The following is a 24,821-nucleotide window of genomic DNA, read 5'->3' on the forward strand; positions in this document are numbered from 1 at the left end:
TATGAGACCTTGCACTGACGTCACGGTGGGTAGAGCGTTTGCCTAGCATTCATGCCCAGAATGCTGGGTTCCAGTATTGGCAACGCCACCTCCCGTGAACCCCATAACATCTGCATCACTACTGTGTAGCAGTAGAAACAGTACGGCAGCCAGAGTTGGAATTTGTTATAGAATAAGAATTTACAATTGTTCTTAATTGAGGATTTTAAGTGGAAAAAATTGAAGCAAAAGAATTCTGTTTTCTCCTAACTGTACAGACATAAACCTTCCTTTTTTTCCTTTTTTCTTTTCAAGACAGCATTTCTCTGTATAGCCCTGGCTATCCTAGAACTCACTCTGTAGACCAGGCTAGTCTCAAACTCACAGAGATCTGCTGCCTCTGCCTCCTGAGTGCTGGGACTGAGGGTGTGCACCATTACACCAGCAAGACATAAACTTTTCTGCAAGGAGAAAAATGTAATTACATAAACCGAAGTTTAAATTGTACTAATTCACATTAATGACTGGTGGTGAAAATGTCTAATGCTTCAATTCTAATCCAGAATTAATTAGCTTCCCAAACAAAATACTTACAGCAAGGCCTGGCTGGACGTGTTTGTATCCCAAGAGATAGGGCAGCTTCTGCTACATAGTGAGTTTAAGGTTCATCTGTCCTGGGCTAGATGAGACACTTCTCAAAAAACTAAAAACAATTTAATTTAATATTTATGTATTTATTTCGTTTTTCAAGAGAGGGTTTGGCTGTCCTGGCACTAGTTCTGTAGGTCAGGCTGGCCACACACTCATGGAGACCTGTCTGTCTTTGCCTCCCAAACAACTGTAAAATATAGGAAATTGAGAATGTGGCTGCATCTTGATAGAACAAACAAACTGTGACTTTCTGCTCTGTGTAGGTTCCTTCAGGGATCCCTGCAGGAGTGTGTGGGCAAATGTAGAGAGAGGCACTTTAGTGTTTCAGTTTGAAATCAACTGATCTGCCAGAGCACACCTCCATCCACTAGTGCTGACACAGAGACCAGTGACTGGGGAGACTAGGCCATTTCACCCATACCATAGCAGTGGTATAAGACATTCACATGACGCTTGATAGGATCCACGATGAAGTAAGAGAAGGTCTGCTCGTGCTCTTTAGCTGCAGGGTAGCACACACCAGCAGAGTCCTGAAGAGATAAACCTGAGTCAGTGTTCAGCCACATTCAAGTCTTTAACTATCCTACATTTTTCTGCCCAAGTATCATGAAACATAGGCAGGTATAATGGAATACACCTTTAGTCCCAGTCCTTTGGGGGCTGAGGCAGAAGGACTGAGTTTGAGGCCAGTCTGGAATGCACAGCAAGATGTCTGTCTCAATAAAAAAAGAAAATCATTAAACATATATAATTTTTGATAATAAATTGGCAATAAACTGCCAATAGTATTATTAACAGTACATATCTATTACACACATGTATCACAACTGTAACTCTTGCCCTTAAGGAATGTATAGTCCAATCATATTCTTTCCATGATATTTTTGCTGTTTTGTTGTGCTTTAAGTGTGTACCCCAGGCTGGCCTCAAACTCATGGTGATCCTGCCTTAGTGCTGGGATTGAAGGTGTCACCTCCACGCCTGCTGGCTCTTCCTTACTTGTGTGTATGCTGGGATAGGGTTTCACTATGTAGACCAGGCTAGAGCTCAGTAGCCCTCTGCCTTGGGCCCTTGGGCCCTGGGACTCTAGCCCACTGCGGGTGGTGTCAACACTGACGGGTGGTCTGGATCCCATGAGAAAGCAGGCTGAATAAGCCATGAGGCAAGCTGGTAAGCAGCGCTTTCCCACGGCCTCTGCTTGAGACCCTGCCTCGGCTTCCTCAATAGTGGACAGAGGCTGGGACATGCAAGGCAAATAAACCCTCTCCTCCCCTAAGCTGGTTTAGGTCAGTGTTTGATCACAACAGAGAGCAAGCGAATATAGAACCTGGTACCAGATGGTGAGGTGTTGCTGGGACAGACCTGGCCGTGTTGTTTGGGAAGGACCATGGAAGGAAGGGGTTTGGAGCTTTGAGCTGGGAAAGCCCTTAGTGCTCAAAGTGTAGTGGGCTCTTCAGTGCGGACTTGGAAGAGAGTACTGAGAGCAAACCAGTCAGCAACATTCCTCCAGTCTCTGCTCCTGGCTCCAGGTTCCAGCCCTGACTCTCTCCCGTGAAGCTGTACCCTATCACGTTTGAATTTTAGAAAATACTTAGGAGCAGCATCTTTCCCCCCAGGCATATCCTAGCTCTACTTCCTAAGCCACAAGTATAGCAATTCTATCTGTACTGAGTAATCAAGAAGCTCAATACTCACATAGGCTTTCACTTTAAAGACAGAAGAGGTAATTTGTATTTCCTTGGTTCGAGGATGTTTCCGAACACTAGGATGAGGGAAAAACGCTTATTTAAAATGTAACAAGCCAGAGGCTGGAGAACACTATGATGAGGGAGAAAGGCTTATTTAAAATGTAACAAGCCAGAGGCTGGAGAACTGGCTCGGTGCTCATGAGCACCCGCTGCTCTGGCAGGGGACCTGGGCTCAGTTTCCAGGATGCACAAGGCAGCTTGCAAATATCCTTACCACCAGTTCCAGGGGATCTGACACCCTCTTCTGGCTTCTCAGGCACCAAGCATACATATGGTGAACAGACATACATGCAGACAAAATGCCCATATAATATTTTTTAAAAAAGACAAGTGATTGCTGCTTTGGCAGCAGAGGATCTGGGTTTGGTTTCCAGAACCCACATCAGGTGATTGTAACCTCCCATAACCCCAGCTCCAGGGATCCAACACTCTTTTCTGGCCTCCTTGGATTTGTGCATGTATATACATACAAATAAATCATAAAAGATAAGACATCATCAATTCAGCTGCTCTTTTTATGAACTGTTGTTACTGTTCAGGTCTTTTTGAAATTTTAACACAAAAAATGTAGAAGAGGGCAATGGGGAGAATACAATCAAAATACATTACACACATTTCTATTAAGTTATCATGATAAAACCCATTGTTATGTATAACTAATGGATACCAATAGACCCTTTGTAAACGCAGAGGAAGCTGCGGGTTGGACTAGGAGTGGGGCCTAGTGGGAAAGAGCATTTCTGCAGTGTTCAAACTCTCCAGGGAACCCTTCCCCACTGCACACAGCAGGGAGACATTCCGCAGCCGCCTGTGGCAGGGCGGAGTGTACTGTGTGCACGCAAGGCTGCCATGCATTGAGGAAGGACCTCAGGTTCCTGGGTTCACAGGAGCTACAGATGAATGTTGCTGGATATGCATGCTTTTCCTGAAAATGCTTTCTCTCCCACAGCATCGGTGTAGAGGTTGGAGGTCAGCTTTATGCTCTATTCTTTTCTCCCTTTACATGGGTCTCAGAGAATGAGCTCAGGCCATTTGGCTAGTACTGCAAGATTCTTTACCTGCCGAGTCGTCTGGTTGCCTTCATGGTTCTGTGACCTTTTTTTTTTTTTAAGGCAGAGTCTCACTATGGAACCTAGGCTGGCCTGGAATCAGAATGCAGACCAGGTTAGCCTAGAGCCTGCAGTGATCCTCCTGCTTCTGCCTCCTTAGGGCTGGAATTACAGGCACGTCTCCCAATTCCTAATCTTGAAATTATGTTTTTTAAAGATTTCCTTATTTATATTTTACGTGTCTGAATGTTTGCCTGTATGCATACTACATGTATATAGTGTCCAAAGAAGCCAGAAAAGGGCATCAGATCCCTTGGAAGCGCAGTCACAAGTGGTTGTGAGCTGCCATTTGGGTTCTGGGAACTGAACTGGGGTCCTCTTAAAGAACAGGAGACTCTCCTAAGTGCTGAGCCTCTCTCCAGGCTCAAGTTTATAGTTTAATCTTCATTGGAGCTTCAAAAAGTAAGGGAGGGTGGGAAGAAGGAGGGTGAGCCTAGTAGAATGCTTAAAATTGACTGCATGTATTCGCGGTTAACTTGGAAGGGTAAAGATTACATCTAAATGAAAATTCTTCCACTTCTTTAACACACATCACACACGCGTGTGTGCACATGTGATCTCTTGTGTTCCTTTGGTATTTGAAGGGAGGAGAGTGGAGAGAGGAACGGAAGGTGGCAGGCAGCTGCACAGGGCTGGGTGGGGCAGAGAGAATGACAGGTCTGAGTGAAGAAAGGAGAAAGCCTGGGAAGTAAGCCTGGGGAGCTGGGCGCTGCAGTAACACCAGCACTTGGGCTGTCCAAGCAGGCCTGCCTGGACCACAGTTCTAAGGCAGCTTGAGTTGCAGTGTAAGACTGTCTCACAAGACAAGACATACAAAAACTGATAATAACCCTAAAGACAGGGCTGCTGCCTCAGTGGTAGAATGCTTGCCTATAAATCAAGGTCTTCAGTTCAATTATCCTATGAACAAACAACAAACAAAAAACAGTCACAAAACCCTTCTGGCCAGAGGAAGGAGAGGCAGGTTATAAAAGGGCCAGTGGAGTTGCCATAGGAACACCAGTGAGGCTGGGTAATCCCACTAGGGTTAAACAAAAAGAACTCTCTCTACTGGCCCGAGATCTAATTACCTCACCAGGTCCTTATAGATCAGCTTTGCCGTCTCCAGATACGGCTTGAGCATATCTTCATATTGACAAAGAGACCCTCCAAGGCAGAGGTGCTTAAAGAGACGAAACAGGAACTCATCCCTTTCCAGCGGGCTGAAGATTTCATATTTTTCAGAGTCTTCTATGAGCAAAACCTAAGATGAGAAAAGTCATCATAAAGCAATGTAATGTATAACATTATGGGTTATGATTATAGGGTTGTATTATATAGGGTTATGATTTTAAGCTTTTGGAAGTTTTAACATGTCCTTAAAATCAGTACTTTAAAATTAGTACTTTTTGTGGTGCTGGGTATCACACAGAGTAGTGTTATGATAGGTGTGTGCTCTACCATTGAATTGCACTCCCTGACCAATCTTAGATTTGTTTGAGAGCCAGTCACAGCCAGATGCAGTGGTGGATTCTGTAACCCAGCACTGGGAGATGGAAACCTGAAGATCAGGTCAAGGCCATCCTAAACCACGCAGTGAGTTCAAGGTCAGCCTGGGATACATGAGGCTGCCATAAACAAACAATACAGGGGCTGGAGAGATGGCTTAGCTTCCCGCCTTCTGCAAAGGACTCAGGCTCAGTTCCCAGCACCTGCATGGTGGTTCACAACCGTCTATAACTCTAATACCAGGGAATCCAGATTTTGTCTGGCCTTCATAAGCACGAGGCACACATGCAGTACATACACGTTGATATAGATAAAACATTTATACACACAAAAAAATCTTAAAAAAAAAACCAAATTACTATTATCTTTCTTTATTTTACTTTTTAAAGAATTCTTGGGCAGGGTCTCATGTATCCCAAGCTGACCTTGAACTATATGGATGAAGATGACTTTCAACTCCTGATCCTCCTGTTTCCACCTCCCAAGTACTATGTTAATAGGCACGTGCCACCGTGTCATGTTTATGAAGTGCTGGGGATCACACCCAAGGCTTTGTGTACACTATATTACGTATTCTCTCAACTGTGCTATGTCCCAAGCCCCATTTTTAGTTTGGGTTTGTCGGTTTTGTTTTTGGGATAGGTCTTGCTATATAGCCCAGGATAGCCCACAACTACATAAGCCAGACTGGCCTTGAACTCCTGATCCCCCGCCTCCACCTTCTGAGTACTAGGCTTATAGGCATGTGCCACTATTACCAGCTTTCCATGTATATTCTTTTTTTTTTTTTTTTTTTTTTTTTGGTTTTTTTCAAGACAGGGTTTCTCTGTGTAGCTTTGCGCCTTTCCTGGAGCTCACTTGGTAGCCCAGGCTGGCCTCGAACTCACAAAGATCCGCCTGCCTCTGCCTCCCAAGTGCTGGGATTAAAGGCGTGCGCCACCACGCCCGGCGCCCATGTATATTCTTAATAGTCATTTGATGTAAAGACTCCTATGGAAGACAATAGCTAGTCATGATAAAGGCCAGAGTTTCTCTCCCTGGGAAGCGTTGATACACCGAGCCAGACAACTGCTGGGAGGAAGTGTCCTGTGAAGGTGCAGTGTCAACAGTGTCTGACTGACAGACACAGGTCCACAGAAAGTCGTCGACTAGTTAGAGGTAACTTAAGTTTTAACCAGGCTTAAGGTTTCGGCATTTTTCATTTCCTTCAATAAACTTCCACTATGAAAATTTAAAATTCTGTACTTACTTTTCGTAGTTCATCTGAAATGAGAAATGGATCACAGAAAGAATCTAAGCACTTGACAATGTGTCCACTTTCTCGTACAATATTTTCATCGTATAACCGTTGGAAAAATGACATTGAAAGTTGTGTGCATGGAACATTTATAGCTTCAATATTTTTCACTTCAGTTCCTGGGAAAAGAGATTTTGTAAAGAATGACAATGTAAAAGTGAAATTTAGTGATTTTAGTTATTTCTAAACTTTTAAAAATGATATTTTTATTTCTTTTGTATTTGTGTGCATATGTGGTGTCTGTGTGTCTGCCATATGTGTGCACCGGGTACTCACAGAAGCCAGAAGGCAGCATCAGACTCCCTGGACCTGGTGTGACAGGTGGCTGTGAGCCATATGACATGGATTCAATTCTACTTCTCTGTTTTTGTTTTTTTGTTTTTTTTGAGTCAAGGTCCTAGTATATGGCCCTCGCTGTCCTGGAACTCACTATATAGACTGGGCTGGCCTCAAACTCACAGACAGTTGTCTTTCCTCAAGTGCTGGGATTAAAGTTGTGTGCCACCAGACCCAATTTTTAGTTATTTCTAAAATCAACCATTATGCATAGATTCTAAGAAGTAACCAAATACAACACATATCTCGATGGCTCCGTGGATAAACGTGCTACACAAAGTCATGGGTTAGGTCTCTGAACTACCATGGAAAGACACAACCCATCCCCCAAGCAGCTTCTGTAGTACATGCGCGCACACACAGACATACTACTACTACCAATACATTAAACTGAAACAAAGTTTAGGGGCTGGAGACGTGAATCAGTGGTTAAGAGTCTTCCAGAGGACCAGTGTTTGGATGCCAACACCCCCTTCGAGTGGTTCACAACCACCTGTAACTCTAGCTCCAATAAGACTCAGTAGGCACCCCACCCCAACACACAGACATAGAATAAATCTTTTTTATTTATTTAAGTTTTTTTTTGTTTTAATAAAATAAATCTTAAAAAACGTTTAGCTCCAGGTTGGCTAGTGGCTATGATGTCAGCATCCAGGAGAGTAAAGCAGGAGGTCTACCCCAAGCCTGAGGATGGCTGGGCTGCACAGTAATTCCAAGCCAGCACAGGCTGCAGGGTGATACTCGAGTTCCAAAACAAAAACGGTTTATAATAAAATCTTATTTCAGAACTAGGTGAACATAAACTAGAGCAGTGGTTCTCAACCTTCCTAACGCTGTGACCCTTTAATACAGTTCATGTTGTGGTGACTCCAACCATAAAATTATTTTCATTGCTACTCCATAACTGTAATTTGGCTACTGTTATGAATCATAATGTAAATATCTGACATAAAGGATATCTGATATGTGACCCCTATGAAAAGGTCATTCCACCCCAAGGGTCTCAACCCAGAGGTTGAGAATCACTGAACTAGAGACTGCTATAAAGCAACATACTTTTGTGTGTTTAGTAGGGGCTTTTTAGACAGTGAGTGCGTGCGTGTGCGTGTGCGTGTGCACGCCCGTGTGTGTGTGTGTGTGTGTGTGTGTGTGTGTGTGTGTGTGTGTGTTATTAGGACAAGGTATCATGTAGCCCATACTAACCCTGAAATCACTGTGCAGCAGGGGAGGAGCCTGACCTTTTGATCTTCCCGCTTCTACCTCTTATATGGTAGGATTACAGGTCTTCACAGCCATACCCAGTTCTAGTTGGTGTTGGGGACAGAAGCCAGGGCTCCCACATGCCAGGCATGCACTCTACTGAAATGCATATGTCAGAACTGCCTAGAACCCAGGGCTCCTTGGCCTTTGGCAAAGATCAAATCTAGAATTGCCAATGAAAGCCATAAGCTTTCTTCACATAATTTTGGATTTCCATAATGCCAAATGCTCTATAGTTTGCATTACACAAATTTAGAGCTAGGTTTAACAGCATAGACCCGTAAGGCCTGCACTTGAAAGGTGAGGTAGACTAGCATTCTCAGCTAGCTACAGGGTAAGCCTCAGGCCAGTCTCGGCTTCAAAGTGAAACCCTGTCTCAAAACAGGTAGGTATGGGTGCAGTGGGGGTAGTCTGAAAAGATGGCTCTGTGGTTAAGAGCACAGACTGCTCTTGCAGGGGACCTGACATCAGTTCCCAGAACCCGCAATGGATGGCTCACAAGACCCTGTAACTCCAGCTCCCAGATCTGACAGCTCTGACCTCCACAGGCACCTGCACACACACAGACACACAGACACCCCCACCTCAAAGCAAAGCAAACTAAAACCAAAACACCAACGGTTGGCACAATGGTAGACAAAAGTGTTTACTACCAATTCTTATGACCTAAGTTCAACCCACTGAACCCACATGGTGGAAGGACAGAACCAACTCCCGAAAATTATCCTCTGGCATATACGTGCACATAAATACACACTCACACCAAATAAATGTCAACAAGAAGCAGCAGCACTGTGGCTCATGGCTATAATTCTATCACGTGAGGCAAAGTCAGGAAGACAGACAGACATAGCAAGTTCCAACTAGGGCTGCAAAGAGACCTTATTTCAGAAAACAAAACACCAAAACCAAAACAATAAGTTAATTAATGATCATTTGTAAAGTCTTTGAGGATGCCTTGAAAATATTTTCTCTTCATTACCAAGTCTCCTATGAGGTCTCATTGACAGTGTGTACGACACAGTTTTCCAAGCCAAGGTTAAACTTCAAGCAGTGCTGATTGGGTCACCATAGGTCCAGAAGAGAAGTGTGGGATAACTGTACTAGGGCTCTGCTGCTTCTTTGTTTTGCAAGACAGGGTTTCTCTGTGTAGACCAGGCTGGCCTTGAACTCACAGAGATCTGCCTGCCTGTGCTTCCTGAGTGCTGGGATTAAAGGCGTGCGCCACCACTGTATGGAGGGCTTGGCTTCTTTTATAGCCTTAGCTCTTCCTTCTTGGCTTCCCGGTCCCCAGGTCACACTTATTCCTTGAATATATCTTTTAGAAACAGTTTTTCCTGTTAGTACAACTTAAATTATATAGCCATAAAGATTAAGACAAATATTTTTATTATCACCTCAATCAACTTCCCCTTTCTTTTACTACACAGTCTGATATAAGGAGATGATGGTCTTCTGTTTTCTGGCTACCTTGTTGGTTTTAGGGGGTACATGCCTGAACTCAGGGCCCTGTACATGCTACTGCTGAGTTCCACCTACAAGCCCCACTGCAGTATTGCTAGAATGCCAGGGCTTAAAAGTAATCCTGGCAATTGTTTGCACTTCCTGTTTTGACTGTTCCACCAGGTCATGCTGGAACCTGTCATTGCAGATCATGATCCTGGACATGGGGACGAGAAAGATGCCTGAAGCCAAGAACTATGTGTGTTTTAATGACTTCAAAGGCTGTGCTCCTGAGAAAGAAGCTCTTTTTGTTTCTGAGGCCCAATCCATTTAGGGAGCAGATAAAGCAAAAAAGCCTACAGACTATAATGGAATAGCTCTGGATGCTTCTGAAAAATGGAAGGGTAGTACAGAGGGCCTAGCAGTTTCATAAAATTGGCTGGTGAGTACACATGGGAGAAGAGACTCTGTGTGTGTGTGTGTGTGTGTGTGTGTGTGTGTGTGTGTGTGTGTGTGTGTGTGTGTGTGTGTGTTGCGACAGTCTTTGTAAACCAGGTTGGTCCTGAACTGACAATGCCCTGCATCAACCCTACCCAGTGAAGGGACTACTGGTGCACACTCCTACCTGGCTAGTATGCCATTTTAATACATCTGATTTACTAAATTAAATTCAAACCACTTAGTCCAAGTTGTGAAAATAGCACCTGCTTTGGACTGATGTATATCATCAGTTCACAGGATGACGGCCTAACCCAGTGAAACTGCATTCTGAGCTGGAACAGCTGGGCAGTAACTAAGACTGGACTTTGGGCAACACAATTCAGCTAATAGGATTTTGTCCTAGTTCCTAAATTCAGTTTCCTCACATGCAAAATACTATTCACTCCACTTCAAAAGACTCCAAATTTGAACTCATTCAGGTCCAAAGTTTCATTTAAACTTGATACAAAGTAAGACTGAGGTGCAGTTCATTCTGGGGCTGAATTCCTCTCTATGTAAACCTGTTCCACCAAGTATATGCTTCTAAAATACACTGGTGGTCCAGGCAGTGGTTGCACACCCTTTAATCCTAGCACTCAGGAGGGAGAGGCAGGAGGATCTCTGGGTTCGAGGCCAGCCTGGTCTACAGAGTGAGAAACCAAAAATAAAATACACTGATGGGATGAACATGGGATAACCATTTCTGGCCCGAAACCAGAGAGACATTCATTAGGGACTGGGTGGTAGTTTCCCAGCATGTCTGAGAGGAGGCCGATTCCTTGGCCTCTTAGATTCAAGGATAATGCATCTTTGCTTTATTGTATTAGACCTTCTGGACCCACTGGGATAGTGTTTCACAGCTTCCTGTTATGGGGAGAGCCCTTCAGGCACCAGGTGAACCAATTCCTAAGGTTTCTGGGGTTAACCTGGCCCCAAGCTCTGTATGGGTGGCCCTGTTTGAGGATAAGATTAGAGACTATCTGGTCTGGTAAAATGACCTCTGACTTACCTCTTTTTAAAAAGATTTGTTATGGGATATTTGTATATTTTGTGAAGTTGTATTGCTCTGATTGGTGTAATAAAAAGCTGAATGGCCAATAGCTAGGCAGGAGGTATCGGTGGGACTTCTGGGCAGAGAGAGGAAGTAGGGGGAGGAATCTAGGCATTCGAGAGATAGACAGAGGAGACATGGAGGAAGTGGGATGGGTGGTATGTGAGAGAATGTAGATTAATATAAATGGGTTAATTTAAGTTATAAGAGCTAGTTAAAAACAAGCCAAAGCTAAGGCCAAGCTTTCATAATTAATAAGTTTCCGTGTCATTATTTGGGAACTGGCTGGTGGGGTAGACAAAGACTTGTTACAAAGATTATTTTTTTAAATTGTGCTGTGCTGTGTGTGTGTGTGTGTGTGTGTGTGTGTGTGTGTGTGTGTGTGTGAACGCTCATGCCTTCAGAGGCCAGAGGTGTTGGATTCCCTGAATCTGAATGGCCTAACAAGGGTACTGGGAACTGAATTCAGGTCCTCTGGAAGAGCAGTACAAGCTCTTAATTGCTGAGCCATCTCTCCATCCCTGATTCGCCTTCTGGGTCTTTCCTTAACAAATAGCTCATGTTGGCAGCTGAGGAGCTCTATGGACCAGCCCATAAAAGTTAAGAAGTCAAGAGCCCTTTAGTATCAGCCAGAAGCATCTTCACTGATACCATCCCATTCTACTTTTGGTTTCTGCTGAAATGACTGATTAAATCCATGAGTCACACCCTGATCTCTTTATCAGATGGTTTTCCTACCATATCCTTGGTGTTCTCTTCAGAACAGGGCTTCTTGTTTCTCACAATCTAGCAAGGCCATGAACCTTCACATCCCCTTCCAGTCTCTTCATAACAATGCCTCCTTCTCAAGCTGTAGACAGCTCAGGTGGTAGAGTACTTCCTAGCATGCATGAAGCCCTGGGTTCAATCCCTAGCAGAGCATAGAGTGGGCGTGGTGGTGCAGGCCTGTAACATAGCACTCCAGAAACTGAGCCAGGAGGACTGCTTTGAGTTCAAAGTTAGGTCTGAATTACATACAAAATCTTAACAGCCTGGGCTATGAAGTAAGGGAAAAACACAAAAGCTGATTTTTTTTTTTGGGGGGGGGGGGTATAAGAACTCCAAATGAGCCGGGCGGTGGTGGCGCACACCTTTAATCCCAGCACTCGGGAGGCAGAGCCAGGTGGATCTTTGTGAGTTCGAGGCCAGCCTGGGCTACCAAGTGAGTTCCAGGAAAGGCGCAAAGCTACACAGAGAAACCCTGTCTCGAAAAACCAAAAAAAAAAAAAAAGAACTCCAAATGAAAACTGAGGGGAAGACTTCAATATACTAGAAAAATAACAACAACAAAAATGCAGAAAATGAGAGGGAGCCAAGCTGGTGGAAGAGCATTGGTAACATACAAAAACATGAGTGCTGGGCTGGAGAGAAGCCTCGTGGTTAAGAACACCTTCTGCTCTTACAGATCTCAGCATCCAGCCAGGTAGCTCCAGGGGACCCAATACCTTTGTCTGGTCTCTCTGGGCACCTGCACATGCACACCCATACATGTACACATAAATAAAAATAAAGAAAAAAAACCAAGCAGTGTGTTTCTAATTTACCTGTAAAGCAATACGGCACTTCAGAAGTTCTCTTTGTGCCGTGCTTTAATCCAAACTTAGAATAAGGTCTGCTGAGATGGCTTGGACGGGGAAAGGACCTGATGAGGTCAGCACCTGAGTTCAATCCCTGGGACCCACATCATAGGAGAACCAACTCCTGCAAACTATCCCCTGACCTACACACACACACACACACACACACACACACACACACACACACACACACACGGTAAATAAATGTAATTTTCAGATTCAACAGCAAAGGCTCAGGGACCACCTTGGTGGAGGAGGTGGACAGAATGTAAGAGCTGGAAGATGGGGCAGAGTGCTGTGGAATGCTGTCCTCTGGACATGACAGGTCTGCTGCAAGCTTACAACAGCTGTGCTTACCTGCACAGGACCCACCTGCTAGAATTCAGGTGGGGGTGTGAGCTAAGAAGGACCTGGCCTTCACACAGGAGTTACTGGCAGCTGACAGTCCCTGGGGGAGACAGAATCATTCTTCTTTTTGGGGAAATAGCCTCTGGTAAGCCACCCATGCTCCAGGGGATACCCCAAACCCATGCACACCTGAACATCACTACTACCGGGCCTGGAAAGTTAGCTTAAAAAAATATAGAAGCCAGGCGGTGGTGGTGCACGCCTTTAATCCCAGCACTCCGGAGGCAGAGGCTGGTGGATCTCTGTGAATTCAAGGCCATCTTGGTCTACAGAGAGTTCAAAGACAGCCAGTGTTGTTACACAGAGAAACCCTGTTTTGAAAAACAAAAACAAAATACATTGAAAAGAAATTAAATCAGGCTGGGCGGTGGTGGCACATGCCTTTAATCCCAGCACTCGGGAGGCAGAGCCAGGCGGACCTCTGTGAGTTCGAGGCCAGCCTGGGCTACCAAGTGAGTCCCAGGAAAGGCACAAAACTACACAGAGAAACCCTGTCTCGAAAAATCAAAAAAAAAAAAAAATTAAATCATTGTGGTGGTTTAAAAGAAAATGGCCCCCAAGGGAGTGGCACTACTAGGAGGTGTGGCCTCGTTGGGTAGGTGTGGTTCTCCTTGGAGGACGTGTGTCACTGTGGGGCAGGCTTTAAGCTCTCATATATGCTCAAGCCACATCGGTGAGACAGACCACTTCCTGTTGCCTGTGCAGGCTGTAGGACTGGCAGCTCCCTCTCCAGCACCATGTCTGCCTGCACACCACACACTCACAGCTGCCGCACTCCCTGCCATGATGATAATGGACTGAACCTCTGAGCTATAAGCTGCCACCTTCATGAAATGTTTCCTTTATGAGAGAGGCTGTGGTCATGGTGTCTCTTCACAGCAATAGAAATCCTAGCTAAGACAATTATGAAAAACAAAACAAAACAAACAAACAAACAAAAACTTGAACAAAACTTAGGACCAAGTTAGCCCTATTCTGTGAAGTCTGTGCCGAGATGGGGGAGACTGCTCACACTTCTTTGGATTTCCTTTTCTTTTTAAAAGATTAAATGTTTAAAAAAACTCCATGCTGCATGGCTCTGATTATTCTCTTTAAAAATTCAAGCTGGCAAATATATGAGCTTAGAAACGGAGTGTAATTTCGCAGGTAGTCTGCAGATCGGGCTCTGCCAGCTTTCTGCTCTGCAAATTTGGCAGCAGTCCTTGGCCAAAAGCAATAAAATCTGACCTGCGGGGTCTAACAGGAACCTTTTGTCATTTTGTTCTTACCTAATACTCTAGAAAAGTGACTTTGTCTTACAGCGGCTTAGAACTTCATGAAGACACACTTTGTTTAACAAAACACCCCTCTTAAACAAATAATCTATTTTCTAATCAATTTGCATTTTCTTGTGCATGAATTGGTATTACAGATTCTTTTTTTTCTAAATGGAATGGTGTTATCTGTCCCATGGTTGAGAACTCACACTTGAATTTAAAATATAGTATTCACGTTGGTTTTCGCAACAGTCTTTGGAGGAGGTGGTGGCTCAGGTGGGAAAAGTGTTGGGCATGTCAGCTGATGGCCCAGTTTGGAAGAACTGATTCCGGAAAGCTGTCCTCTGACCTCCAGATAGCATGCTTGTACACACACACACACACACACACACACACACACACACACACACACTAAAATTCCCCAGGTGTGTTTTAGTATATTATTAAAGTGTCATCTAGAGAAAGGTCCCCCTTTAAGAAGTCATTTCTCTGTGATTTGTTATTGTTCTACAAAGTTCCTGGGCAGCTGTACTCTGCCTAGGCACTCCCATCAGTGGATGCTGTCCTGAGTAGAACTGACCATCTCCTTCCCCATGTTCTCATTTCTATGGAAAAACCTAGAATGCACCATTAGTCTTTATTTCACTTATTCTTTTAAGATTTTTAATTACATGACTGTGTATATGTCCGTGGAGGTGTGTGCATGTATGTACAGGTGTCACAGAGGCCACAGGTCCTGGACCCCCTGGAGCTGGGGTCATAGGCTGTGATGCTGGATATGGGTACTGGGAAGTGGACTCAGGTCCTCTGGAGGGGCACTATGTCTCTTAACCATCTCTCCAGCCCCTCTTTTTCTTTCCTTATTAATTTATGTATATGAGTGCTTTATCTGCACGTACAACTTTATGCCAGAAGAGGGCATCAGATCTCACTAGAGATGGTTGTGAGCCACCATGTGGTTGCTGGGAGTTGAACTCAGGACCTCTGGAAGAGCAGGCAGTGCTCTTAACCACTGAGCCATCTCTCTAGGTACCGCCTCTCTTTTTCTTTCCTTCCATACCATTCCTCTCCCCTTTTTATTTTTAATTGTTTTTATTATTATTTTAAGACAGGATCTCATGTTGTTTAGGCTGGCCTCAATTTGCCATGTATCAGAGGATGGCCTGAAACTTCTGATCCTTCTGTCTCTGCCTCCCCAGTATTGGGATTACAGGTATTACAGGTGTGTACTACTACACCTGGTTTTATGTGATTGTCTTAGTTAGTGTTTCTACTGCTCTGAAGAGACACCATGACCATGGCAACTCTTATAGAAGAAAACATTTAGGGGTTGGAGAGATGGCTCAGCAGTTAAGAGCATTGGCTGCTCTTCCAGAAGATCTGGGTTCAATTCCCAGCACCCACATGGTAGCTCACAACTGTCTGTAATTCCAGTTCCAGGGATCCAACACTCTTACACAGGTGCACCAATGCAAATAAATAACTCATATTTAAAAAAGGAAAACATTTAATGGAGGTGGTGGCTTACAGCTATCCATTATCATCATGGTGGAGAGCATGGTGGCTGGGAGTATGTCAGCAGGCAGGCAGACATGATGCTGGAGAAAGTTCTGAGAATTCTTACATCTTTGCTCCACAGGCAACAGGAAGTGAACTGACTTGCTGGGCATGACTTGACAATATATGAGACCTCAAAGCCCTCCCCCACAGCAACATACTTCCTCTAAGGAGGATCACACCTACTCCAACAAGGCCACAGTGATGCTGGGGATTGAACAACACACAGCGCTATATCCCGGCCTCCCTTAAGGGACCATGAATTCCATGAGTGCCACGTTCTTCTTGTTCATCTTGGCGTGACTTGCATTTAACCGAGTAAATGGAAGGCCTAGGATGGATATTTTCTAAACTACTAAAAGAAAATTGCTCTGATGTGCTATGCCAGGATGATAGCAAGAGATTTCCAGAACAGAGAGGCAGGGCAGGCCTGCCACAGTTGGTCACACATTATTATGAATGCCACAATTTGTATTTTAGTGACACAAATCACTAGTGATAATGGCCGAGGCAAATTATATTAAAATAGTTAACTTGGAAATATTAAAATTAATTTTCTTTACCTAATGTGGTCCACTGTTCAGAAGAATCTGAGAATAACTGCAAATTTGGAATAACATTTGGGTCTTTGAAAAAAGCCTAAAACACAAATTGCAAGGGAACATGTTAGAAACTTTATCATAAATAAAATTAACTTCTGAAACAAAATTAATAAAACATCATTTAATCCAAAGTAAAAAAGAAAAGCCCTGCTTTAATTACTGTTTTTTTTTTTCTTCCCTAAGGTCCTGGGCATTGGACCCAGGCGGCCCTTGTCTACACTGAGCAAGCAACTGCTCTACTCCTGAGCTATTGCCCCAGCCCTTGACTTTTTGGCAGGGTCTGACTATGTAGCTCAAGCTGGCTTTGAATTTGCTATGTAGCCCAAGTTTCCCTAAAAACCTTAGTCCTCTGGTCTCAGCACTGTGTGGTAGGATCACAGGTGTGTGCGCTATATCTAGCTTGAAGGACTTTGTGGTTTTTTTTGAGACAGGATCTCATGTATCCAGGCTTATCACAGGCCATGACATAAATGCAGCAGATGACAACTAATATTCAACAGGTTGACCCCCCAGATCAATAACTCTGACGGGGAGCCCAACTAGGCAACGACCGTGGAGTCACTGGCTGTGGAAACTGGTTGCATCTGTCTGTAGTTTTTCTCATGGGCTGCCACAATTCCTCTCTATAAAAAAACCAGATATGGGGTTCTTTCCACAGCCCATTGGTGTTGTGCTTTGTACTATTTGGGCACATTTATCTGTGGATGGTCAGGAAGATGATTTCTTCTTAATCTGTATAATTTTGATGAACAGAAATAATACTAGGATATTTTTCATAGCTGAGAATGACATAGGAAAGTAGCAATATTCTCAGTTACAAAGACAGATTTTTACACCACTATCTGATTTTAGACCTCAAAACTAATTCAAAGCAGACTAGTTGCCCGTGCAAATAAATGCACAAGGACAGATTCTCAGGTGTCTGTTGAATCAAGGTCAGGCACAAAACAACTTTAGTACCAGTTTTTCACTTGCAAAAGCCTGGCAGATAACATTAAAGACACAATTCCCTGTACAAATCCTCTCTGCATGCACTTCTAACCTCACTCTTATGATACAAGGCTCAAGGTTCAGCCAACTAACTGTTTATTGCTTAGGTCCTGAATTCAATGTCACTCTCTGTCATGTCTCTGAGGCTATGTGCCTCCCAACCACACAGCCAAGCATTGCCATGGTTACTCACTTCCAGCCAGTCAATGTGACTTCCCTAGCCTGAAAAAAAGTCTGTGATCAGAATGGCTCTGTTTTTTTTTTTTTTGGGGGGGGGGTGTTTTTGTTTGTTTGTTTGTTTGTTTTTATTTTTTCGAGACTGGGTTTCTCTTTGTAGCTTTGGAGCCTGTCCTGGAACTCACTCTGTAGACCAGGCTGGTCTTGAACTCAGAGAGCTTTGCCTGGCTCTGCCTCCTGAGTACTGGGATTAAAGGCATGTGCCACCACTGCCTGGCCTGTTTCTTATTATTTACTCAAGAAACGCTTTGTGACACTGAAGGTGTAGTGTATATATTGTCTAGAGTTTTCTTTTGATAACAAGATTTTTCAAGATATGTGAAAAGAGAAATTAAGAGAGATGTGTAGGGGGAGAAATGGGCTGTGTGAGAGATCTGCATGAGAGAACTTTGTAGAGAGAGCTGTGTAGAGAGAGTGATGGGGGAATGTCTTTCTGTATGCTGTGAACATGTGTTGCTCTGATTGGTTCATAAAGCCATTTGGCCTATGGCAAAGCAGCTTAGAGGCAGGCAGGAAATTCAAAGAGAGAGAGAGACAGGAAGAAGGCAGAGAGAGACAGCAGTGAGCTGCACAAGGAGCAACATGTAATGGGACTCAGGTAAAGCCATGGAACATGTGGCAATACATAGATTAATAGTTATGGGCTAATTTAAGACATAGAGGTAGCTAGCTAAAAGCTTGAGCCATGGCCATGCAGTTATAATTAATATAAGCCTCTGTGTGTTTACTTGGGGGATGCAAGTGGGAGAGATTTGTCCCAACCACTGGCAGGCTGGGACACAGGAAATCTTCCAGCTACAAATGGCACCCAACAGCTCAAGTTTCCACCTGAAACCTGAGAATATTTAATAAGCATTTCTAAACAGAGCCAAAAACAGGTTCCTGCTTCATGTCTCATGTGGGCGGTGAGACAAGGCAACATGTGGGCTGGAGCTAAAGTATGGTGGGTACGTGGTGTGGGCTTGACCCACGGCATGGCTGTGGATTCCCGCCACAGTACACAGAGGCGTCTCCAAGCTGTACAGTGTGGTGCCTGGTGGATTTAGCCTTTGCTAGTACAGACCAAAAAAAAAAAAGTTTCTGGGCTATACGCTGCTGAATGGAAGCATAGACCCACTGCTTCCCAGAGTCGGTGGTCAGCTTGGTTCCCAGAACTGGCTGTAAACATACTACTGCCATGTTGGAAAGCTTAGGTAGACAGAGCCAGCAACCAAAGCTGCCATTTCAGTCCTGGTAATGCTGCAGTTTAAAGCAATAGATTCACAATAAGGCAGATTCAGATGGAAGAAGACCTCCTGAACCATAACAAATGGTACCTATCAATAACGATCTTCCCAGGACTTGACCATTATCTTGAATTTTCTCAGGATCCCCATAAGACTACCAGTGCCCCCTATCAGTAGGAAATAGCCTAGAACACTATGCCCATATTCACAAAAAATGGATTATGGATGTTTGTCTTTGTTTAGATTGTTGGTTGCAAATTGTTATTGGTCATAGTCAATCTCTTTCTAAAAGAAGAAAGGTGGACATGATATAGAAATACAGGATATAGATATGATAGGATGAAAGAGTAGATTATTGAACCTACTTTTAAAAAGCAACAACTTGCTTAAAATATTTTACATTGCTATGGATTTTGGTTTATTGATACAAATTTAAAGTTAATTTTGTTATATTGTATGTATATTTCTACTCTTGTTTAAGGTATTATGTTTATGTAACTCATTTAAATTGTAATGGATAATTAAGAAATAGATTAATAATTAGTTATCTATGATAATAAAACTTATAGTCATGTTAGTTAAGTTTTCTAGGTATACATAAATATATTTCAATTAGGTAGGTAATCTTCAAACACTTCAAAGACCTACAGAATATGGCATTTAAAATGTTTTAAAAACTTAGACTTTCTGGACAGTGAGACATGTCTGCTCCTGGCAGGACTGATTTACTTTAAAAGGAAGGATGGGCATTGAAGACACTCCATATGGAGTTTATCTTCTTCTTGGCAAAAATAGCCATTTGAGTAAGAAACTGTTCTTGCCTGGACTGCTTGATAAAATGTTGTATAAACTGGACACGCAGGACCCATAGGAAGGTGACCATTGAACTTTGCAAGGTGAGATGGCCCTATATATGAGATGTACACAGGAGCATGTGCAGGCCTCTGGGCAAACTGCAAAACAGAAAGCTTGTCACTGTTTACATGGAAAACTCCTCATTATCTGGCACATGTCACTAGGGTAAGGCTCGGAGCACTATATGCTGATCTGATAGTGCTCTCTTGAGACCCTTAAGTGAGACTTTACAGCCAACGAGCTCGAAGAGAGCCACCTGGATGCACCCTGTGACTGAGCATGCCTAACGCTAAGCTTATTTTCAGCAATCACTCTCCATCTTTTGCGTGTTTAATAGTGTATGTAATCAGCTACTCCAGTCAACTACATCAGGAACCTGGGATTTGTCCAACATGTTTCTCCCTCCCTACTCTCAGTGTCTTAGCCCTTATGCTTCCCTCATAAGTACTTCTCTGAGTCATTTTTAAAAATTTATTTGTTTTTATTTTATGTGCATTGGTGTTTTGCCATGGTGTTGGGTCCCCTGGAACTGGAATTACAGACAGTTGCGAGCTGCCATGTGGGTGCTGGGAATGAGCCTGGGTCCTCTGGAAGAGCACTCAGTGCTCTTAACCACTGAGCCATCTCTCTATGCCCTTCTCTGAGTTATTTTTAGGGTTAGTCTAAAATAAGGACCCCACCAAACACTGTCTAGAAGGCAACCATGCTCATCACAATACCACCAATGCAGAACCAAACACTGTCTGGAGGCGCTGTCCAATTTTGTTTTACTGTTTCCAGACTCTACACAGAGCAATCAGCCTTTCACACAACTGTCAAATCAATGTTTTAAGTAATTGTTCTTTGAAAATAGGGTTTCATACCGGATGTGGTGCCATACACCTTTAATCTCATCAGGCATATCTCTTAGTTCAAGGACAGCTGCATCTACAGAGCAAGTTCTAGGACTACCAGGGGTACACAGAGAAACCTTGTGTACAAACAAGCCAAAAAAAAAAACAAAAAAAAAACAAAAAAAAAAAAAACAAGAAAGGAAAGAAAATAGGGTTTCACAATGTAGCTCAAGCTAGTCTTGAACTTACACTTTCTGCTTCAGTCTCCGGGTGCTGCAAATCTACACATAAGCTATCACGTGTGGTTTTAATTACTTTATTAAAAAAAATACTTTTGAGCCAGGCCTGGTAGTCCAGCCCCGCTTGGACTACATAGTAAAATGAAAACTGGCTCAGGGGTTACGCATCCACACTGCTCTAGTGGAGGACCTAAGTTTGGTTCCCTGCACTCAAGCTGGCAGCTCACAATCTCCTGCAACTACAGCTGCAGAGAGACCAGTTCCACAGGTGCTACCTGAACATATGCCCTCTCCACATCTAATACATTTGTGAAAACTGGCTGGAGAGATGGCTCAGTGGTTAAGAACACTTGCTGCTCAATGTACGGACTGGTATACTGAGCCTAGTCCCCCATGTAAGATGGTTCACAAGAGCATGCAACTCAAACTTCAAGGGACTCAATACCCTCTTCTGGTCTCTGGGCACAGGCATATACAATATGCATACACTCACAGAGCCATAGACACAAAGACACACCTGTAAATCTTATCATTTTGGTTGTGAGCTTTAGTCTTCAACAGATGAGACATCTCTCTAGCCCCATAAATAAATCTTTAAAAATACTTTAAAGACTTGTATGTATATTTTCTAGTGCCAGGGATAGAACTCAGGTCTCTGTGTATGCTAAGCAAGTACTCTTACCATTGAGCCGCTCCCTCAGCTCCCTAATATTTTATTTGTTTGTTGGTTCACTTATTTATCTATTTATTTTAGACAGGGTCTCTCTGTGTAGTCCTGGCTGTCTTGGAATTATGTAGATCAGGCTGGCCTTGAACTCAGAGATCCACCTGCCTCTGCCTCCTGAGTGCTGGGATTAAAGGCATGTGCCACCACACTGGATCCCCAATATTTTAACTACAAGTCTTATTTTGGCTTTTGAGATGGGCTGGGCCAAAGCTGTCCTTGGACAGATTGAATCCCCCTGCCTCCACCTTCCCAGTGTCACTGGGCCTGGTCTCTGTGGGCTGGGGATGCATGCTAAACTAGCACTCTGCCGCCTCAGCTACATCCTTAGCATGAGCAGAACTTCAAAATGAGGAAGAAATGCTTGGAATTATGGAAAGAAGTCTGTTGACTTAATAAATATTGAACCTGTTGGAGAACTCTATTGAGCAACCAAAAAGAAAAAAAAGTAAGAAATGTAGACCTGTCACCTTGCAACAGGTGACCCTTCCCTGTGCCAGGACAGTTTCTATAGCATCTGTTAGAACAACCACTTCAGCGTTCCATGTAGGCTGGTTACTGAAATTGTGTGTGCCTTACAGCCAGGGTGAGGTCTCATCTTACTCCCAAATGGGATAAAGAAAGTATTAAACAAATATTTACTGGATAAACAGGAATATTGAAAATTACATATGAGCCAGATAGTGGTTATCCCAGCACTTGGGAAGCAGAGGCAGGTGAGTTTGAGGCCAGCATGGTCTACAGAGCTAGTTCTAGGACAGACAGGCTACACAAAAAAAAACCCTGTCTCTAAAAACAAACAAAACAGTTATATATGAAAACAAAAAAAGTATCAAAGAAAAAAGCCAGGTGTGATGGCACAAACCTTTAGCTTCAGCACTTGGACAGGCAGATCTCTTGAGTTTGAGGCCAGCCAGGGCCACACAGTAAGAGCCTGTCTCAAAAATAAATTTAAAAAAGAAAAAGAAAAAAGTTTACAGCATTTCAAAATTCTGATCTTAAAAAAAAAAAAAAATAAGTACTCAACAATGCCTAGATGGCCAGGACTGGAAGCTGGATAGCTCAGAGACCCAGGGTAGACCAAAGACTATTGACAAAAAAAAAAGTAAACGAAATTATTCCTAACAATATTCTGCTATATTCATAGATTGATGCCTAGCCCAGCTGACATGAGAGGCTTCCTCCAGCAGCCAATGGGAGCAGATGCAGCAAGCCACAGCCAAACATTAGGTGGTGCTCAGGAAAACCTGCGGGAGATGGGGAGGAAGCTTTGTAGGATCCAGAGGGGTTGAGGACACCACAAGAAAACCCACAGAATCAACTAACCTGGGCTCATAGTCATAGTGGCTCACAGAGATTGAATGTCCTAAATGGGACTGACCTAGGCCCTCTACATATATGTTACAGTTGTTGGCTTGGTGTTCTTGTGGGACTCCTAACAGTGGGAGTTGGGGGATGTCTGACTCTTTTGCCTGCTCTTGGGACCCTTTTCCTCCTACTGGGTTGTATCATCCAGCCTTGATGTGAGGGTTTGTGTCCAGTCTTATGGCATCTTGTTATGCCATGTTTGGTTGATATCCCCGGGAGGCCTGCTCGTTTCCAAAGGGAAAGAGAAGAGCAGTAGATCTGGAGAAGAGGAGAAGTAGGGGTGGGGGGAGGACTGGGGAGGAGTGGAGGATGAGAGGCTGTGGTCAGGATGTATTGTATGAGAGAAGAAGAAGAAAAAAAAATAGTTGAGGGCCAGTACTGGTTAATTATCAAAATCTAACCATAAATAAACTAAGACATAATAATAGTATTATACTACAATGGCATTATAACCCTATGATAGGTAAAGGGAAATGGAACAATTTAGCTCAAAATTCATGTCCTTCCTTCAATCTCAGAAAGTGCTGTCAAAAAGAGGGTCATTGCAGATGTTAATGTTATCTTGGCGTAGGATAGGTCCCTAATTTCAGTACGACTGGTGTCTTTAGAAGAGATCAAAGTCATGACAAGGACTATGGGAAGCTGGTCAGCTGGAGCCAGAAGTAGGCCAGGATTCACTTCTACAGGTTTCATTAGAGTGAACCACTCCTGATCTTCAGAATTAAGAGACACTCTCTTTTCACTCTTGGCGGTGTGGAAGATGACCTGTTATTTGCTGGCGTTCTTGGTAAGGACCTGGATTGTCTTTTGACTCATTTCTATCTCTAGCTATTGAGAAGTTTCTAGCACACAGTAGGTCTTCAAAAAGTGTCAAGAGTGAATAAATTACATGCCAACTATATCTAAAGCCAATGCTCAGAGGACAATGGCAAAGACTGAAGGTCATTTCACACACCTAACAATACTTTCCCTTTTGTTGAGCAAGAGACAACATTGAAACAGTGGGGCTGAGTTTTAAGACTCACACCTTTGAATGAACTTTGCCTTCTTCAAAGAATTCCTCTCTAGCTAATGGCTTTTTCCAAGCAGGCCATTGTTTGAAACCTTTCGGAGGAAGTCCTGTTTGGGCACTGTGTTGGAGCTTGAGGCCCACTTCTCATGATGATGTGATTTTCAAAGTATTTGGAGGTAAGCCTAATAAAGTCAGGCATAAAGCCGGGCAACAGTATTTAAAAACAAGATGTGCTTGTTAAAAACAAACAAACAACAACAACAAAAAACCCTCACGATTTTCAGTCAGAATCGGTAACACATCCCTGTATTCCAGCACAGGAGATGCTGAGGCAGGATGACTGACATGGGTTCAAAGCCATCGTGAATTACACAGTGAGACTGTCTAAAAACATTACAGAATTATAAAGTTACCGAAGGTAGAATCCCAAAGGTGGGTAAGAGATACAATTTGCAAGGTGGTCGTGGCGGCACTTGGGAGGCATAGGCAAGAGGATCCCGGTGAGTGCCAGGCCAGACCACTACAGAATGAGACACTGTCACAAAAAGCCCCGTAAGAATCAAAACAAAAGAAAACCCAACTTGCACTTTTTAATACTCCAAGAACACGTACGTCATGGAGTGCTCCCAACAAGATCAGAAGAGACCTCCCCATACCAACCATGACAAAATCATCCTTCTGGTAGGGCTGGAACGCCTGGTCAAAGCTGAACGCCTGCGCCTGGATTCTGCCCAGCATGGACCTGGCAGAGAGGGAGAGTCAGTGGGAGAAGTCAGAGTGCGGAGCCCTGGCCGCCCTCCCTCCCCCGGTCCTCACCATTGGCGGAGCCGGCTGGTGATCTCCCGGCTGCTCAGGGACGAGAAGGTTCTCTGAGGCAGGAATCTGAAGTAGAAGCCGCCGGGACAACCCGGCTCTCCAGCCGCCATTCCGCTTGTGGCTTGGGGAAAGCAGTAGCCGTTTCCATAGAGACACAGCAGCAGGAGACGCACCAAGCTCAGGGGGCGTGGCGCCGTTGGGGGCGTGGCGCCGTTGGGGGCGTGGCGCCGTTGGGGGCGT

At 43.9% G+C, this 24,821-nt stretch overlaps 1 protein-coding gene across 2 annotated transcripts; it reads right to left on the bottom strand.

Moving 5' to 3' along the window:
* Positions 1-692: 692 nt before the first annotated feature.
* Cfap300 (cilia and flagella associated protein 300) lies at positions 693-24,813 on the bottom strand. Of its 2 annotated transcripts, XM_006983774.4 has the most exons (7): positions 24,582-24,809; positions 24,426-24,507; positions 16,243-16,318; positions 6,225-6,391; positions 4,558-4,730; positions 2,326-2,392; positions 693-1,160 (listed from the first exon to the last, which is right to left on the bottom strand). In XM_006983774.4, exons 1-7 carry the CDS (start codon positions 24,689-24,691, stop codon positions 1,032-1,034), a joined length of 804 nt encoding a protein of 267 aa, XP_006983836.1. In that variant the 5' UTR covers positions 24,692-24,809; the 3' UTR covers positions 693-1,031. The 2 variants fall into 2 exon arrangements, with proteins under 2 accessions (XP_006983836.1, XP_076431747.1); XM_076575632.1 differs by lacking the exon at positions 693-1,160 and having other exon boundaries at positions 2,331-2,392; positions 4,563-4,730; positions 24,582-24,813.
* Positions 24,814-24,821: the final 8 nt, after the last annotated feature.

The sequence above is a fragment of the Peromyscus maniculatus genome, chromosome 7 (genome assembly GCF_049852395.1).
Source record: "Peromyscus maniculatus bairdii isolate BWxNUB_F1_BW_parent chromosome 7, HU_Pman_BW_mat_3.1, whole genome shotgun sequence".
NCBI lineage: Eukaryota > Metazoa > Chordata > Mammalia > Rodentia > Cricetidae > Peromyscus > Peromyscus maniculatus.

Excerpts from the sequence above, each read along its gene's own strand:
- Cfap300 (XM_006983774.4), bottom strand. The coding sequence starts at position 24,691 with ATGGCGGCTGGAGAGCCGGGTTGTCCCGGCGGCTTCTACTTCAGATTC. Across the intron at positions 24,508-24,581 it reads ACCAGCCGGCTCCGCCAATG|GTCCATGCTGGGCAGAATCC; the intron begins GTGAGGACCGGG and ends CCTCTCTGCCAG. Across the intron at positions 2,393-4,557 it reads ATCTATAAGGACCTGGTGAG|TGTTCGGAAACATCCTCGAA; the intron begins GTAATTAGATCT and ends CCCTCATCCTAG.